This window comes from Neophocaena asiaeorientalis, unplaced genomic scaffold (genome assembly GCF_003031525.2).
Source record: "Neophocaena asiaeorientalis asiaeorientalis breed wild unplaced genomic scaffold, Neophocaena_asiaeorientalis_V1.1 scaffold256, whole genome shotgun sequence".
In the NCBI taxonomy this organism is placed as follows: Eukaryota; Metazoa; Chordata; class Mammalia; order Artiodactyla; family Phocoenidae; genus Neophocaena; species Neophocaena asiaeorientalis.
The window spans coordinates 1151137-1168399 of record NW_020185324.1 but is presented as its reverse complement, the minus strand read 5'-3'; the positions used below and the strand labels follow the sequence as shown (position 1 = coordinate 1168399).

The window sequence follows — 17263 nt, the reverse complement described above, 5'->3', positions numbered from 1 at the left end:
AGTTTTTGGGAAAAAAATCAATACATATCAGGAAACCATTAGATCTTGTGGCCCTTGCTATATCCTGCATGAGTAATCACTGTAAACTGCTGACAGGTATTTCATTGTTGACACAGAGTGATGCTTGGGAGACCACATCTCATCAGGGTAGGTGGACAGCTTTAGACATTGGAATGAGTTCAGTTATCCTTGTTTTTCCCCAGGACTCATCCTTTTAGACAGCTCTGTCACTAACTGGACCTGTGATGCTTTGAAAAATCAAATTCTTTCTTTACTGTCAGTTTTCTTTTTTCTTGTGTTGTGGCATATTAATCAGGGTGTGTGGTTTGGTATTGAACCAGTTTTTGTCAAAAACAAGTTTTAATATCTTATTTAGAAATTATTTTTCCTCAGTTAAAAAAATTTCCAAATTTTATATCAGTACTAATAAATAGTATAAGGATTTATTAGTAAGGACGTAGAGTGTATAATTTTACTTTTATTCTTCTGTAAAACTTACAAGTAAATTTTAAAAAATTAAAAAATTTTTGGACAAGTGATTTTGGATTTATGTTTTGCTTTGCTTTACTTTAGGGAGATAATTATTTGTGAACTGTATGATTATTATATTCAGGAGGGAGAAAATAAAAATAAGACCTGTGTGCACACAGCCATTCTGCCCAAATTATTTGATATTATTTATTGGTAAATTATTATGGCATTGGTGAAAGCTTGATATTGGGTTTGTATGTAATAAGAGTTGTTTTTTTTTGTTTATTGAAGTAGAGAGAGGGGAAGAAATGGGTATAAAATAGTAAATGGTTCTATCACTGTAATTTCCTTAAGAAGATTGAAAACCCATATTTAATTCATATATGTGTTTGCCTGCTAATTCCATTGGGGCAAATTAAAACATTATGGATAGAATTTTGTTTCCTAGTTTGAAGAAATATTTTTATTTGATGAATATTATCATATATTTTCAGGTGCTGTAGCTTCTATGTTTTGGGTTGATGCTGAATTAGGGGTTGATATTTATCTTGATGGTAAGTTTAGAAATGAATTTTAAAAAAAATTTTCAAGTAAAATGTTAATGTTATGGTTAAGATCATTTTTGTTTATTCATATTATACTTTTAATTCCTTGTATTGGTACTCTTTTTAAGCTTGTTTAGTTTGATGATGAAATAAGTCTTTGTTCATACTGATTCTAAAGCCCCAGACAGTAGTAGAACTAGATATCAGTCATAATCTCAACTACCAGTTTAGTGCTTCCATTAAGGTTTTCCTTTTAAAATACTATGTAGATTTTCTATATTCCCTGTTGTTTAATTTATGTGCTTAGTATATATTAGAGCTTTTTATTTTAAATAACATATGTAGTATGAGGATCAAATTTCTGCTTTCATTTTCCATTAAAAATAAGAATGAAACAAAGCCCCCTACCCCTTGCTCTCTTTACCATAACACTTTTGGGCAATCTTATTCGTAGACTTCATTTAAGACACATTAGAAACCTTCTGGATTAGGCAAATATGTTCCCTGCAACACCCCACACCTGATTCTTCACCTTTCTGTAGATCACATTTTTCATAGACTAAGGGGTGAACTTTAAGAATGTTTGAAGCTGGGCCTCATCATTTTGCCCTAATATGTATGGAATGTAGCTGGTTAAATTCCTTAGGTGTCATCAAACTCATTCTGCTGTTGTCCTTCGAAAAAATTATTTAGCATATAAATTCGGAGATTGCCAAACGAATTGATCATTTGGAAACTTAGGTACACCTTAGATAAAACAGTTGTGTGAGTTAGATTGGTGAGAGATATTCTAAGATGCCTCAGATTTGTTAAGCAATAATTTAAATAAGAAAAGTCTCGATTTTGATTATGTGAAAATAAAGATAAGCTGTCTTGTGTAATTTATCACATTCCACTTTATATTATGAAATTTGTCTCATGTTTTGGATTGTAAGCTTTTTAAAGGCCAGAGAAATCTTATTTTCCTTTTTATTTGTTTGTTTAATTTTAAATATTTGTTTTTATTATGTCCCATCTAGTGCCTTAAAATAGTGCTAGGTTCATGTTTGAAATGCATCTGCTTACTAATGGAATTGAATTAAATTGCTGTGCTGGCAAGAGGAAAAAAAACAGTATTTTATTGAGTGACATTTGTGAACTGAAATAGACTAGTTTTAATTCTTAAAAATAAAGATGATTAAAAGATTTATTCCTTTGTAGGTATCATAACTGTTGTGGATGCAAAATATGGATTAAATGTAAGTTGAAAGATTGCTATGAGTTACTAATTGTTAAGAGCTGGTTGCATGGGGATTGATTATATTAGTTTTTCTATGTTTGTGTCTGTTTGAAATATCCTTAACAAAAATATTTTTCTACTGTAAATGTAAAAGATAGTACTTTTTAAAGTGGCAGTAATATTGTCAGAAACTGTGTGTCTTAAGCCAGTGAGTTACATTTTTAATTTAATATATCATATTTTGGAAGTTTAAAAAGCATGAAGAATAATAAAGCAAATACTTACGGTTAAAAAAAAGTTTTTTTTTAAAGTATCCTGATCAATAGATGAAATTTGTGTGTGTTAATTATTATTTTGTGTTTCTAAGTTAAATGTTTATTTTCTGCTTCTCTGGCTTGATGTGATAAAAGTTTGAAGTGTAATATTTTGTAATAAGGGTAATACAGGATAAAGTTTGGGTATGTGTAACCCCTCACTAGGATTCAGTCCCAATGTTGATAAGTTTTTCTGTTTGATAGAGGAAATTGAGCTTGATAAAGCATATGAGAGCTTATTTTTCTTGTTAAACTGCTGTCAGACACAAGCTGCAGTTGATTGAGTTTTTAAAAAATATATTGCTTTCCCATATTTTGAAGAAATCAGGATTTGTGCCTAGGTTTAGGGAGGAGAAACTCTCCTTTAAAAGGCATCTTGCTGTGAATGTTTTGCGACTAGCAAGGTCCTGAAATGCATTTAAATGAATTTCAGTTCACAAAATGCACTTAGTAAGATTTTAAAATGCATGTTGCCGCATAAAGTAAAGTGGTGTTTCTCAACTTTCCAAGTGAAAAATTACTAGAGGCAGAAGAGTGAAATTATCCTCCATCTCCTGACCTAGTCTGGTGATATGAATAGTGCCCAAAGTAATCATTTCTTAGAAGTTTAAATTTAATGTTTAAAAATTCATGTCCATTTTGTATTCTACCCGACAATATATCTGAATTTCTTAATTTGAACAAGTTTGTTTTTCTTCCAAACCTTTAATTAGTATGGCAAGCTTGTCAAATGGTTACCAATACCCCTTCATTGGCCCTTCAGTTCCCTCAGGGATAGAGCACCCTAATTTGAGAAGTTTGGGAGATGATTCCTTTTTAGATTTTTAAGTCAAAATTTATTAATAGTCTTAAGAACCAAAGAAAGACCCCAGATGTTACAGTTTTTACTCAGAAATATTCCAACTGTTCTGAAATCATGATATTTCTAGCAAAATGTTTACAAAGGAAGCAAAAAAAAAAAAAGTCAAATTCTCTACTCTGAATGTTTATTAAAGGGCATGTTTGAATCCATCTCCTATATAGATTTATTGCCAAATTTGGGATATCTTCAGGATGGATAGTAAGATCTTTTTTTTTTGATAGACTTACAGTACCAGACCCAAAATCAAACTCTATGTATTTATGATTATGGGAATAATTTTATATGTATATTTGGATGTGGAAAGGAGTTAAATAGAATCTACCATGAGTGTGATAGAGGCCAAAAAAAACCCAAACCAACATTCTGAATAATGCAGACACAGCAAACGTTTAACCCCCTCCCACCTTGATAAAACATCTTAAATTATTAAATCAATATACCTACACAAAACTGACATACTGTCAGGATAATGGAAACTTTAGATTTTCTAAGTCAGGTGCCAAATAAATAACTTTTCCTTTATATAAAGGATTTGCCAACTTGTCTAATTCCTCTGGTTGCAAAGCTTGGCGTCAGTAGCTGCTTGTGATTCAGAGAATTCTGAGGCAGTACAAGTAATGACACTTGGATAATGGGCAGCAATTTAAGGGTGTCATGCTTCACAGAGCCAGCCCATCAGAAGTAAAGCTGAGAAATGGTACCTTGTGGCCAGCCAGCCAAATTGAAACTGAAGTGGTAATTGATATCATGGGCTATCACTCTAATGGGATTGTCACCCATTGATCTGAAATATTCATTTTTTAATCATGGGCAAATAATAGGACAACTTCAAATGACAGCTCTCTATTCTCAGGACTTGACACCCAGGCTACTGACATTGTCCTTTTCAGTTCTACAAAAGTGACAGCATTTAATGCAATAGAATCAATGAATGAAGTTACACAGAAAAGGTCAAGTCAGAGGTTTCTTTTTGGTTCTTCTGTTATATTGCACAAGCTGTTGAAACAGTTCAGTCAGAAAACAGTTTGGCTTGGAAAAGACAAGAAAATAAATAGACTGACATTATGCAATAATCTTTTCTTAAAAGCTAAAATAGTGTTAGATCTATAACCAATCCATTGGAAAGAAATAGCTGCTGCTTCTTTTTTTTAAAATGTCACTGACATCTTTGACACTAGATTTCTTTCCACTTTGGTCAACAACAGTGTTTTTTTCTTTCTTTCCTTCTTCCTTTCTTTCTTTCTTTCTCTCTTTCTTTCTTTCTTTCTTTCTTTCTTTCTTTCTTTCTTTCTTTCTTTCTTTCTTTTCTTTTCTTTCTTTTCTTTCTTTCTTTCTAGCTTGTTTCTGTTTCTGCAGAAAAGCCCTTAATGAAGTTGTGTCATATGATGGTGTTATTTCAAAGGATTCCTTTCTTTCTTATGCTGTGCTAAGTTAGAGGGTGGAACCTTAAGCTTTTTGATACGTTGGATTAATTAGTACCAAAATTTTTCTGGTCTTTTTCTTGATATATAAGCAAAAGCCACAGTCTCTAAGCAGAGATGAGGAATCCGTTGGGGATACACACATATACACACACACACGCACACACACACACACACACACACACTATTTTGAAAAAATTTTTTCCTTCATTGCCTGTACAGGTAAAATAGAATGTCACAATTTCCATTTTTTCACTTTGTAAATGGGAGTCATCTGACTTAATGACTAATGGTGTATAATGTGCAACTGGAGAATGTCCTTTTGAATAGAAGACATTGGTTTTAGTCTTTTTGCAAAGTTTGATTTGGGAAGGTAAGAAGTTGCATAAGGGAAATGGGCTGATATCCAGAGAAAAGAAATGTTAGTGTGCATTTATTATTTGTTTATGTTTGTATAGCCTTCATATGTGCATAGAACCAGGGACATTTATCTCTTCTGCTTTTTTATATGTTTATTACGTATCATGTTCTTAATAGAGTTGTACCTATTGGCAGGTTTTTATTATGGGGACTTTTAATGTGTTTTTATATTTGATACTTCTTGACTTCCTAGAGGTCATGAAATGTTAGTCCATCCCCGTTAGCTTTGAGTGAAAATTTCTAATCTTCTGGAGATTAGATTAGATGCATTAAAAACATGAGTTACTTTGTGAAATATTAATACTATTTTATTAGTTACATTTAGGTATGGATATTCAAAAACAAATTTCTAATTTTCTTACCATATCTTTTTATACATCTCCAGCTCACAGCCAAAAAGTCCCAAATTCATATATAAATAAATCTTCCAAAAGGTCAAAAATACAATATTTTGCAAATATTTCAAAAATGTAAAAGAACTTCCATATTATAGGATCATTCAGAGACAGATACCTTGCTAAAAATCCATCTTTACTAAACAGATTTACTGCTGAAAAGAAAGGGAGTTGTTGCTGCACATTATGTAGAACTTTTCAGATAACAACATCCATGTATCTATGTCAACAAATGGGAGGTGTTAACTAGAATTCATTCAATAAGTATTTGTTGAACCTGGGTGCCAGGTACTATTCCTGGGATGGTAATAGCCCTTATTCTCTAGAGCATGTAATGAAAGGATTTGTTATAGCCTCAGGCCAACAGTAATTAGCAAAAATAGTAAACTTGGTCTTTTGATAAGAAACAATTTTTAATACAATATTCTTAAAGTTCTGTGATTTCCATAATTTCAGAGTGGGTCTGCAGTTGAATTTATAAGGTTGTACCTAAAGTGGAGATCAGTACATCATTACTCTAGTTTTAGTTTAGGCTAGCTTCCCCAAAAATAAAATTTGGCAAACTTTTAGAAGAAAAAAGGTTTTCTCTATGGATTTTACCAAGACTACTAAATAAAATGATTACCAACTTGCTCTTAGGTCCCAAACTATCCAAATACCTTAATTATCTACCTCTTCATGAATTGTAAAACTGATTTGATGAAATAATTTTGAATATAACTTTTAGGTAATCTTTATACATATACTTTTATGCAGTTATTAACATTTGTGTAACGCTGTTTGCAAGACTGATTTTATATGACATCAAAAGCTCTCAGGGCTTCCCTGGTGGCGCAGTGGTTGAGAGTCCGCCTGCCGATGCAGGGGACACGGGTTCATGCCCTGGTCCGGGAAGATCCCACATGCCGCAGAGCGGCTGGGCCTGTGAGCCGTGGCTGCTGAGCCTGCGTGTCCGGAGCCTTTGCTCCGCAACGGGAGAGGCCACAACAGTGAGAGACCCACGTACTGCAAAAAAAAATAAAAAAAAAAAAAAAAAAAAAAACTTTCACAAAGATTTTAAAATTATATTCATTTTCCTTCTATTGAGGCCATTTTCATTTTTGAAAAATCACCCTATGGTAAGGTATCCCATGATGGTGACAGTGTTAGATTTAGCTTCTTTTTTATAAATTGAGAATAGCCATTTCCCATAATCGTTATGAAGGCTAAATGAGATAATGTTTTTAAAAGGATTTAATAATTTGTGGAGTTCAATTCAAATACAAAAAGTATTATATAATCAAATTGCCTCTGACATCAGTAGGCAGCTTTTTATTGTGACAGGAAACATCTATTGAGGGTTAAGGTAATGAAGATGGAACATTTTTCAGAGAAGAACCTTATGACACTGGTGACTTTAGGGATATAAATAAGATTATGGAAAAATAATAACTACTTCCAGAGAGATCAAAATGACCTCGTGGGCTTCTAAGCCAACATCAAAGTATTTTTTGGCACTACCTTGACTCTGGCAGGGTGCAAACTAAACAGTTGCCCAGAGAGGCCAAATCATTCAAGTGTGGGTTTCAAAATGATAACCTGCTTTATGCTGGGTATAGGGCTGTGTCCTTCCCACAGCTAATTTGTTTCTAGGGAATTGGAAGGGCCCAGTATGAGTTCATAGTGTGTATGGTTCTGCGGTGGGGGCTGGGGGGTGGGGTAGGATGAAGGAAAGTCTAGTAGACTTTTTAAAAGTACAATTTCAGTGGTTATCTCTTTTTTTAAAATAAGTAATAATGAATATTTAGAACAAAGACAGTTTTGTAAAAAGGAAATTGCCTAGAATCTGAACTATAATGTGCTGTGTTTTTATGACATTATTTAAATCTGGAGGGTTTTCCATTTACGAAAAAAAAGAGGTCAGGGGACAAAGTTTAAGCCCTCACACCTCACAGGTTCACTGTAGGGAGAAAATTACAAATGAGGAGGAAAATGCGTTCAGATAGAAAAGTTAGTCCTAAATTTGGGTATTCAGTAATAGAACTTGTTTAAGTTTTTATTAGAGGCAAGCAAGGAGTCCCTAAAGTAAAATCCTTTGTGTTGACATTAGGTTATGTGTTACACCACAGTAACTTTTGTTCAAACTTTGTTTTTATTTAGCATTTAGCAGAAGAAAAACCTGATGGCCTTATCAATGAAGCTTCTAGGTATTCATTTATTTAAAGTATATATTGATTACTGGCTAAATGGAAAAAGAAAATGATTGATATGAAAAACAAAACAAGCTGAGAAACATAAAAACATAGTCAAGGAAGATCTTTTCTCTATTTAAAACTATATTATAGCATAAAGTGAGTGCTGAGCACAGGAGTTTTTTGTGAGGAACTTGGAAGATGTTCACGTTTAAAAATATTTTCTTGTTCTCATACAATTTCTTTGGGATTGAAAATGATTATTAAAAAAGAGTTGAGGGCTTCCCTGGTGGCACAGTGGTTGAGAGTCCGCCTGCTGATGCAGGGGATGCAGTTTCGTGCCCCGGTCCGGGCCACAGCAGTGAGAGGCCCACGTACCGCAAAAAAAAAAAAAAAAAAAGAGTTTATTCACTTCCTGTCTTCTTTAACAGTAATTCAGTTGATTCAACTGTTCACTGTTACTCAGAGCAACAGAGGAATAAATATGGAAATAGTTGCAATTTGGCATTTAGAACATTTTTTGTTTAAATACCTGTATGTTCCTAATTGGTTTCTCTTTAGACTTATGAATATTTAAATTGGTTTGCCTACCCTAAGCATATTCTTGCTAATGGGAAAAGAGTTTTGGGATAGACAACAGTCACTAAATATGCTCTTGGGTTTAAAAGGGAGGTCTCCCTCCACTCCAAGATTTGCTACAGATGATCTTGACGTAAACAATAGACTGCAAGGAGGTGATTGATTCCCTATCATTTTAGAATATGGTACTCTGTTGTTTTGTAATCCTGCCTGAACACTTCATTTGATATTTAGCTATGATTCACATTAGACTGAACTTAAATATTTTTGTAACTTTTTCCTTATTAAAATATGTTTGTTATAGAAAATATAAGCCAAATAGAAAAGAGCAAAATGTTATAAAAGCCAAAAAAAAGTTAAATATAGGAGCCCTCCAATTTGAAGATTGCAACTGTCTATATTTTGAGATGTGCACATTCAATCTTTATTCTTACGAAATTTACTTAAATAAAAATGGGATTGTGATGTACATACTGTTGAAACCCGCTTTTCAGTGAACTGAAGTTGATTTATTTTTGAGAATTTGGTTGTTCTTTGAAATAATTAGCTATACCTTCAGGTAGCATAAAACCAGTATTGGGAACAAATAGTCTGGTGATTAAACTTTCCTGAAGAATTGAGGAAATTTTAAAGAATCCTCAGCTTTACTACTCCTGTTAATAGAAAATAGAGTTTCTAATTATAGTAAGCTATTTTGTTATCCAGCATCGTGTCAACTGGATTCTTTAACTTGAATTTCTGTAGTTTATCTGTTTTACAGAGAAAATAAATATTCGTAGTGATGAAGATAATTGTTCAAGATCCAAGTGTAGTTTTTTTAAAAAAACTGTTCAATGTAGTATTAATGTTAAGTGAACTTGTTCTTTGTATTTCTTTGAAAATTATGGTAATTATTACGTGGAATATTTTAGTAAGTAGAGTGTCTTTGTTCGTACCACATTGGATATCAGAATTTTATGCATTTCTTTACAAAGAAAATCATGAGTTGAAAATCATCCTAATTGTAAACTATCCTTGATTGTAAACTTTTTGAGGCTTATCTTTGTAGTTTCAGAGTAGCAAGTAAGAGCACTTAGTAAATATTTTTTGAATGAATAATTTGAAATCTGAGTTTATATAGTGATGAATATAATTCATCCTTACTATTTGAAGGATGATAAATAGTTTAGGAGTAAATTAAATCATTACATAGAGTACTATATCCTTCTTAGCTGCTAATTGATCTTGAGGAGGTGTTTCTTATTTATTTTTAATTTCTTAACATTTCTCTTGACATCTGTTATTTGTTTGCTACTTTAGGCAAGTTGCTTTGGCGGATATCATCATCCTCAATAAAACAGACTTGGTTTCAGAAGAGGATTTAAGCAAATTAAGAACAACTGTTAGGTACAAAATTAGAAATGTTTGTTAAGTACCTACAAATTCAAAATGTGCTGTACGGAATATTTTTACCATGACTATTGCCCTGTAGAAATTTAAGGTTCAAGGTTGACTTGCTTCAGGTATCATTAGGGAATCACATATTTTGTTGTTCCCTAATTGGCTGTTATGTAAATAGTGATATATAAAATTGTTCCCCATTGCTTACAGAATATACAGTTGAACCTTGAACAACACAGGGTTTGAACTGCCCAGGTCCACTTATACGTGGATTTTTTTCCAATAAACATAGTATCCGTGTTTTCATTGTACAGATCTTTAAGTTAACTAAGTATGGGGAAAAGTTTGTGTTCAATTAGAGATCATAATATGTGGAATTAAAAGAACTAGGGTTTGAGTCCTGATTCTGTTCAAACCCTTTCAGCTTCTTGCCCTTGGGTAAGTCATTTATCAATTCCTTTGTTTTTGAGGCAGAGATAGCAGTATGAGGATTTTCGATGGTGAGGGGGCTTGGTGCCTCTAACCCCTAAGTTGTTCCATGGTCAACTACAGTTCAAAGTTCATGACTGATATTCAGGGTCTTCTGACTCCCTCCTCATTTTCCTGTCTTCTCTTTGACTCTTTCCCTACATGAAGTGCCCTAACTTTACCCAGGACGGTTTACTTATTTTCTCATGGAGGTATGTTACCAAATCCTTTCTTTACTCTTAATGTATTCTCAACTCTCACTCTGTCAGTCCTTGAATTCCTTCTTTTTCTCTGTTTTTCTTTTATTTTTTTAAGCTATTTTAGCCATTCTCTGGAACTTATCCCTTCCTCCCACCTCTTTCTCTCTCCTTCCTGCGAAGTCTTCCCTGTCTCAGGTGGTTTCACTTTTCCCTGAACCCTCATTGACTTTGGTCTTCCTTAACTGTCATCTAACCATGCCTGTTTTCCAGCTAGCTTTAATGTCTTCAGTGTCCGTGGCCAAGGCCAATCAACATAGGACAATATGAATGGTACTCAGATATGTGTTAAAAGATCCAACAGTCATTTGGACTTTTCAAATGAGGTTAGAGTTCAGGGACTTTTAATTATTTTGTAAGACCTAAACTGATAAAAGCCATCTACAGAGAAACGTTTGATAGCTTTTATTATTGGTCATCTTCAGTGCGTACAATCTGCTGACATCAGATTTTGAGTTTGTCAGTGCCAGTTCATATAATATATGTTATGAATTGAATCAGTAAAGGTAAAGCTCATTAGGATTTTGGCTGCAGTGGTTAATGATTGCAGAAGAAAGAATTCATATTTTTCTTCTTATTTGGCTTATTTTAGTAGTAATATCCTCTTAGATTTTACTATAAAAAGCTGTAAGAATGTCTCCATGTGGAGGGTAGGTAGTGCTGTGTAGTATTGAATAATGTTTAAAATCATGGACTTTGGAATCTGCCTTTGGTTTGAGGCATTGTTGGTAATCTTCACACAGTGCCTGATACATAGTAAGTGCTCTGTTAGCTATTATTATCATTATTAGATTGTAGATTTTTTTCTTAGTTTACATAGTAATTTCCATTACAGTGAATAAAAAAATGAAAGAAATAGAAAGATGGTTGATATTTTTGAAAAGTCTAGAAAGATGAAAGTGGTGAATGGAGATTATTTCTTTTACCCCTTTTGACACTAGTCTCCTAAATTTTGTTTCTCTTTTCAAAATCCTATGCATCATTGTGATTGTTGAACGGGGAACATAATCTATGTCGAACGGGGAACATAATCTATGTCACAAACATTTCTGGCATAAAAAGAGAAATTGTTACTACTGGACATTTCTATCCCCATACTGACTATGTAAGCTGGATCTCTAACACGAGTAGTATTGACATTAGCCAGCTTGTTGCCAGCCTGTACTGTATAGCAATACCAGAAAAGAATTTGACAAAGCACTTTGATAAATTACAGACCCTTTGGGCTTTTTACCCTCCATTGTACCTCAGACTTGCGACTTACTCAGAACTAGATTTGAAGAGTTGGAAGAAGATAAACATGTTTGAGAGGAAATAGCCTTCAGGTTATAGAGTATATTCAAAAGAGAAGATTTAAGAGTTTTGTGAATTAATAGAGAGACTTGCCTCAGAATCATTGGGAAGCCTTACCCATGAGAACAAGCTTGAACAAATAGCACATATCTTCATCAAGTAACCCTAAAGGCAATGGAACTGATGATATAAATAGATGAGGTGTACAGTTTACTGCAAAGGATTTAATAAGTATTTTTGGCGCCATACAAAAGGGAGCCGTATTTCATTATCTTTGTATCAGAAAGGGGAGGCCTGGCAGAGTAGGTAGAGATCCTAGCGAGAGAACTGAAGAGGTATTCTATTAAAAAACTGGATGTGGGGCTTCCCTGGTGTCGCAGTTGTTGAGAGTCCACCTGCCGATGCAGGGGACACGGGTTCGTGCCCTGGTCCGGGAAGATCCCACATGCCGTGGAGCGCCTAGGCCCGTGAGCCATGGCCGCTGAGCCTGCGCGTCCGGAGCCTGTGCTCCGCAACGGGAGAGGCCACAACAGTGAGAGGCCCGCGTACCGCAGAAACAAAACAAAACCAAACCAAAAAAAAACTGGATGTATGGCTGAATACTGAGGACAGGCTGGGGTCAAAGCCACTCGTAACTAGGTTTTTATATCTGGTGTGTGTATAGCCATTTCCACAGTGTGTGTTGAGGACAATTAGGTGTCAGTTAAAAGTTTATCTACTCATTTTAAGAATATTAGAATTACTGGCTATTTATAAATCATTTTTTCTAAAGTGAAGGGTCCTTATATAAATCACAAAGTAGCCCCTAATCTTTCAGTTGTGCAGTAGATTTTTGCATATCATGTTTTAATGCATAAGTGGAATGTACCTGATTTATGATTAGAAGGAAAAACTAAACTATGAAAAATGTAAGTTTGTTTTTTATTGTTTATTGTTCTCTAGCTTTAGGATATATTTGTATATGTTTACTTCATGTTTTAGAAATAATGTGATAGAATGGTTTTTTAAAAAGTTAACATTTTTTTACTTTCCTCATTTTTATATTTATTTCAGATCAACAAATGGACTGGGAAAAATTTTAGAAACACAAAAATCAAGGTAATTTTAAAGCCTGTTACTAATATTAGCAATAAATAATTTTAGTTAATAAATATTAAGTAATTGATAACTATGTTTGATTCTAATATAAGGAAGATACATGTGCATTTAAAAAAAATTAGGCCCAAAAGGTTGTTTTGAATGCTCTTTATAAATTAGTTTGGCATATTTAGTTAATATATGGTAACTGAGGTCTTGTAACTAAGACCTCAGAGCCATGATTACACTGTAACTGTGCTTTTGCTTTAATGAGGAAGAAAACATAGGATTTTGAACCACTCAAGGAAGTAATTAATATAGAAATCTGAAAAAGTATACTATTAGGAATCTTATCTTAATTTGAGATATTTAGATGGCTTTTTAATATTTTTAAAACTTTCTGAGTGTTTAATAGTTGCAAAAATAATGTCATGTAAAAATACATGGAACCTTTACATTTAAGTTCCTGATGCATTCTTTTTAAATATTTTGATTTTGATTTCCTATAGGTCCTTCTCTCTTTTTAATTTTGTTCGTACAGATGTGCCTTACTTTATAAAACAGATGTGTTCTTAAAACATCTGTAAAGTGAATTTCTGTAGATTGAACTCTATTTTGCATTGAGTGCTATCATGATTTCAGAAGATTTCTGTACAGAGGTATTTTTATTAACCTTATTTTTTAGCAAGAATGGCTTAGCAGCTGATAGACCCAGCAACATGCAGCTAGAAGCTCTGAGGCTCACAGCTGGCAGTCTAGTGCCACCCAGTTCTCAATTCAGAGATTCTGTCCTCGGAAGTACAGCAAAGGCCTTAGTTGAGTGGCTTGTCTGCCATGGTAGAGATTAGAGGTGCTGACAGACTACCATGATGTTAGGCAGTAACAGCAGCAGCTGCTTATATGCATGTGAACAGCTGGGGAATTAATTTGGCATGCATTCTCAGAAGCCACTCTGCTGGTAGAGGTAGCAGAAGAATGCCTTAGTGTTAAGTCCTCTATAAGCATATACCACATGTGCTCCCTTCATTTCAAATTCCAGTGTAGAAGGTCTGTGATAACCTAACTCATACCATGAGCCATTCCTTGGTATCTGTCTTCTTCCTGTTGCGTTACCATTTTCTTTCTTCTTAAATTTTCTGCTTTTTACAAAATGACACAAAGACAGCCACATAATGCTTAATTAAGTTTTTAAAAATCATACCCATAAATAGCTGTGGTTTTGTTGTAATAGCATTTGTTCAGTTTGTATTTACAAATATTGTAAATCAGTTTTCTTGCCAGTACATCTGAGAATCTAGGAGCTTTCTTAAATAAAGAAAAAATTTTAATTTTCTTTCTTAAAAAAATTTTAATCTCTTAAGCATCTTGTGTTTGGCAAACGCTTACAATAGTAAAATGACAGTCATAAAACTGCTATAAACGTGTAGAAAAGGCTTACCTTGAGTATTTAAGTTAAGAAATAAGAATGGCGTAGTATGGTCTCATTGGTGAGACTTAAGTTGATTTTGAGGCAAATGGAAGTTCTGATGGACTTCAGGAGTAGAAGATTAGAAGAAGTGCCATTCTTATCTTTTCCAGACTTTTTTTTTGAATCTTGGAGATTAAGTGGACTGGATAGAGGAAAACCAAAGTCCAGTTGATCAATAATAAGTTAATCAATTCAACAGTTTACTGATCATTCTACTAGTTGCTAGGAATTTCATGGAATGTTGAGGATTTAAGCAATGTATAAGGTAAAAACTCTGCCTTTAAAATTACTCATTTGGGAGAGACAAGAAAACAAGCAAAAATCAATATATTAAATATTATCAATATAACAGTAACATTAAATGCACAGGATCCTATAAGATCAGGAAGATAGAGGAACAACTGTTCAACTCTTCTTGATGAAGAGTCAGACTATTTTGACTGGTAAGGTTATCATTGACTTGAATCTTGAAGAATGAATAGGAGTTTTTCAGATGGACAAGAGTAGCAGTGGCTTTCTTGACATAAGGAAGATTTTGTATTCCAGAACCTGTGAATGTTTTAGAATGGCTAGAACACATTGTGTTATATTGTGGAGAGAAAAAGAGGTATGACTGTGGAGATGGAGAAATTACCACAAAGGGTCTTGAACACCATGACATGTGGTTTGGATTTTCTCCTGTAGGCAGCAAGGAATTAATGAAGGATTTTAAAAGCAGTATGAGGGCTTCCCTGGTAGCGCAGTGGTTGAGAGTCCGCCTGCCGATGCAGGGGACACGGGTTCGTGCCCTGGTCCGGGAAGATCCCACATGTCGTGGAGCGGCTTGGCCCATGAGCCATGGCCACTGAGCCTGCACGTCCGGAGCTTGTGCTCCGCAACGGGAGAGGCCACAACAGTGAGGCCCGCGTACCAGAAAAAAAAAAAAAAAAGCAGTATGACTCTTGGGAGGTGGATTGAATGTGGTGCTATTCTCCAAGTTAGGAAATACAGGAAGGAGGGGCAACTTTGGGGTAGGGTAGTGATAGCAGTGGGTTTGGTAAAGGGGATTAGTTCCGTTTTGTAAACATTGAGTTTGAGATGCCACTAGGGAGGGCATTTGGAAATTTAGCTCTAGAGTTCAAGACTTACTATTGGATGGTATCAACAACTCGTAGGTCTGGGGTGGTCTGGTGGCCCCTGTTTCTGAGACTCACTGAACTTTGAAAAGACGACTATATCTCTGGAGTAGTAGCTGAACTCCGCTCCCCTGAGACAGCCAGAGCCCTCTTCCTTTTTCATTCTCCTGTCCTTGGTCTTAAGCGACTTAAAGCAGTCTTTAGACATACGGATAATTGAAAGCTCCTCATAGAGAAAAGATTAGATACTCCTGGCATGGATAGTTCAAGAAATTAGAAGAAAAGATGAGCTTTGGAACTTTTTTCCTTCCCCTCTGTTTGCTTCATTCTCCCATTCAGTTTTTACATGGTGTTTTTATCTCTGAAGGGGGAAGTTAAATAAAATTTGATGCCATGAAAATTAGTTTTCTAGTTATATGCCTTGCATGAGTGAAGGAATTTATTTTTGATGGTGGTACTAAAGTCCATGGCAACTTTTATCTGGAACCTTAGACTTTTTCCTCTTTTATTCTCCATTGAGAATCTGGTGAGATACACTGAGAGACTTTGCTATTTTATTATTCTCTGTAGAATTTAACCTGTATAGGTCTTTTGTTGATCCTATCTGTTTTGAAAATATCAAAAGAATCTGGGTACAGAGCAGAATTATTTCTAAATCTATGATATGTATTCTCAGGGACACTGTTGCAGTGAAAATTGTAGTGTATTTAGAAACTTGTGTTTCAAACTGACTTTTGGTATTCACACAGTTGACCTGAATTTTGGTATTTACACAATTAGCATGTGTAAACTTTTTAAACTTTAAGCTATTTCCTAAGTTAAAGGTGATAAACTTGGTGGAAAACTTCATCCATTTGGCACCTGTCAGTATAAATATTTGTTCAACTGTGATGGTGTGAAAGGAAATAGGTTTAATGTTAAGGCTTTGGTCTCTTATGTAAATTGATATTCAAAAATTTCTTCATGGAACATTTACTTCTTTGCTTGATTATTTTCCTAATTCTGTTCATCTAGAATGTCCAGAATTTGAAATGTTACAGTCTGTTAATATAGAACTCTGGAGTATTCTTCTTTTAATAAGATGGGAATTTGTCTGCCTTGTGCCAGGAGAGGTGTTCACAATCTAACAGTATCGTTGCCACAAGTATGAATATATGGCAGCCTGTTGAGAATGAACAAAGCAGACACAGCTGGTCAGCCCTAAGTTAAAGGGGATGGCTTTTACATGTTTTTGTATTTGAAAAAGTTTTGAATTTGCAAGGTTTTGTTTTCCTTGTGAGAAAATTTAATAAATGTTTGGCAAATCCCTGGAGTATGATTTTGAGACTTAATTATAGTTGTCATTTTCTTCAAACATCCCTTCGTTATAGCTTTGATTATGGAGAAATCACTGTCCTTTACTGTTTCATAGGCTGACGTAAAATTTGGAACTCAAATCACTAGTCTTTATAAATTTACTTTTATGATTTAAACCAAACCTAATGCTAATTGTGATATAATCTCTTCTGATTTTAATCTCTGCTTTCCTAATAAATTAGGCTTAATTACCACCAAATAATTATTATAGAAATAATGTTTATTCAGACAGAGCACTAACTGAGAAGTTTCAGTCTATATGCAACCCCATCTGAAGGAAATAAAATCAAACCACATTCTTTAGATGTAGATAAGGGTCCTAGAGTGAATATTTATACATTGATTGTTTGACTCCTCATATTCTTATGATACTACCTGTTGTATCATGAAAGCAGGGAGGTGGAGTAAAAGAAATACAGAAATTCCAATGTACCTATACTACTGTGTTATTT

At 34.2% G+C, this 17263-nt stretch overlaps 1 protein-coding gene across 1 annotated transcript in view; it reads left to right on the top strand.

The window, feature by feature from the left end:
- The window catches only part of ZNG1A (Zn regulated GTPase metalloprotein activator 1A), a 43681-nt gene that overhangs the window by 12317 nt on the left and 14101 nt on the right, over window positions 1–17263 (top strand). The window contains exons 5-9 of the mRNA XM_024734224.1: window positions 966–1025; window positions 2217–2254; window positions 7787–7833; window positions 9697–9783; window positions 12849–12893. Coding sequence (XP_024589992.1) covers window positions 966–1025; window positions 2217–2254; window positions 7787–7833; window positions 9697–9783; window positions 12849–12893 — 277 coding nt within the window. The remainder of the gene's footprint in view (window positions 1–965; window positions 1026–2216; window positions 2255–7786; window positions 7834–9696; window positions 9784–12848; window positions 12894–17263) is intronic.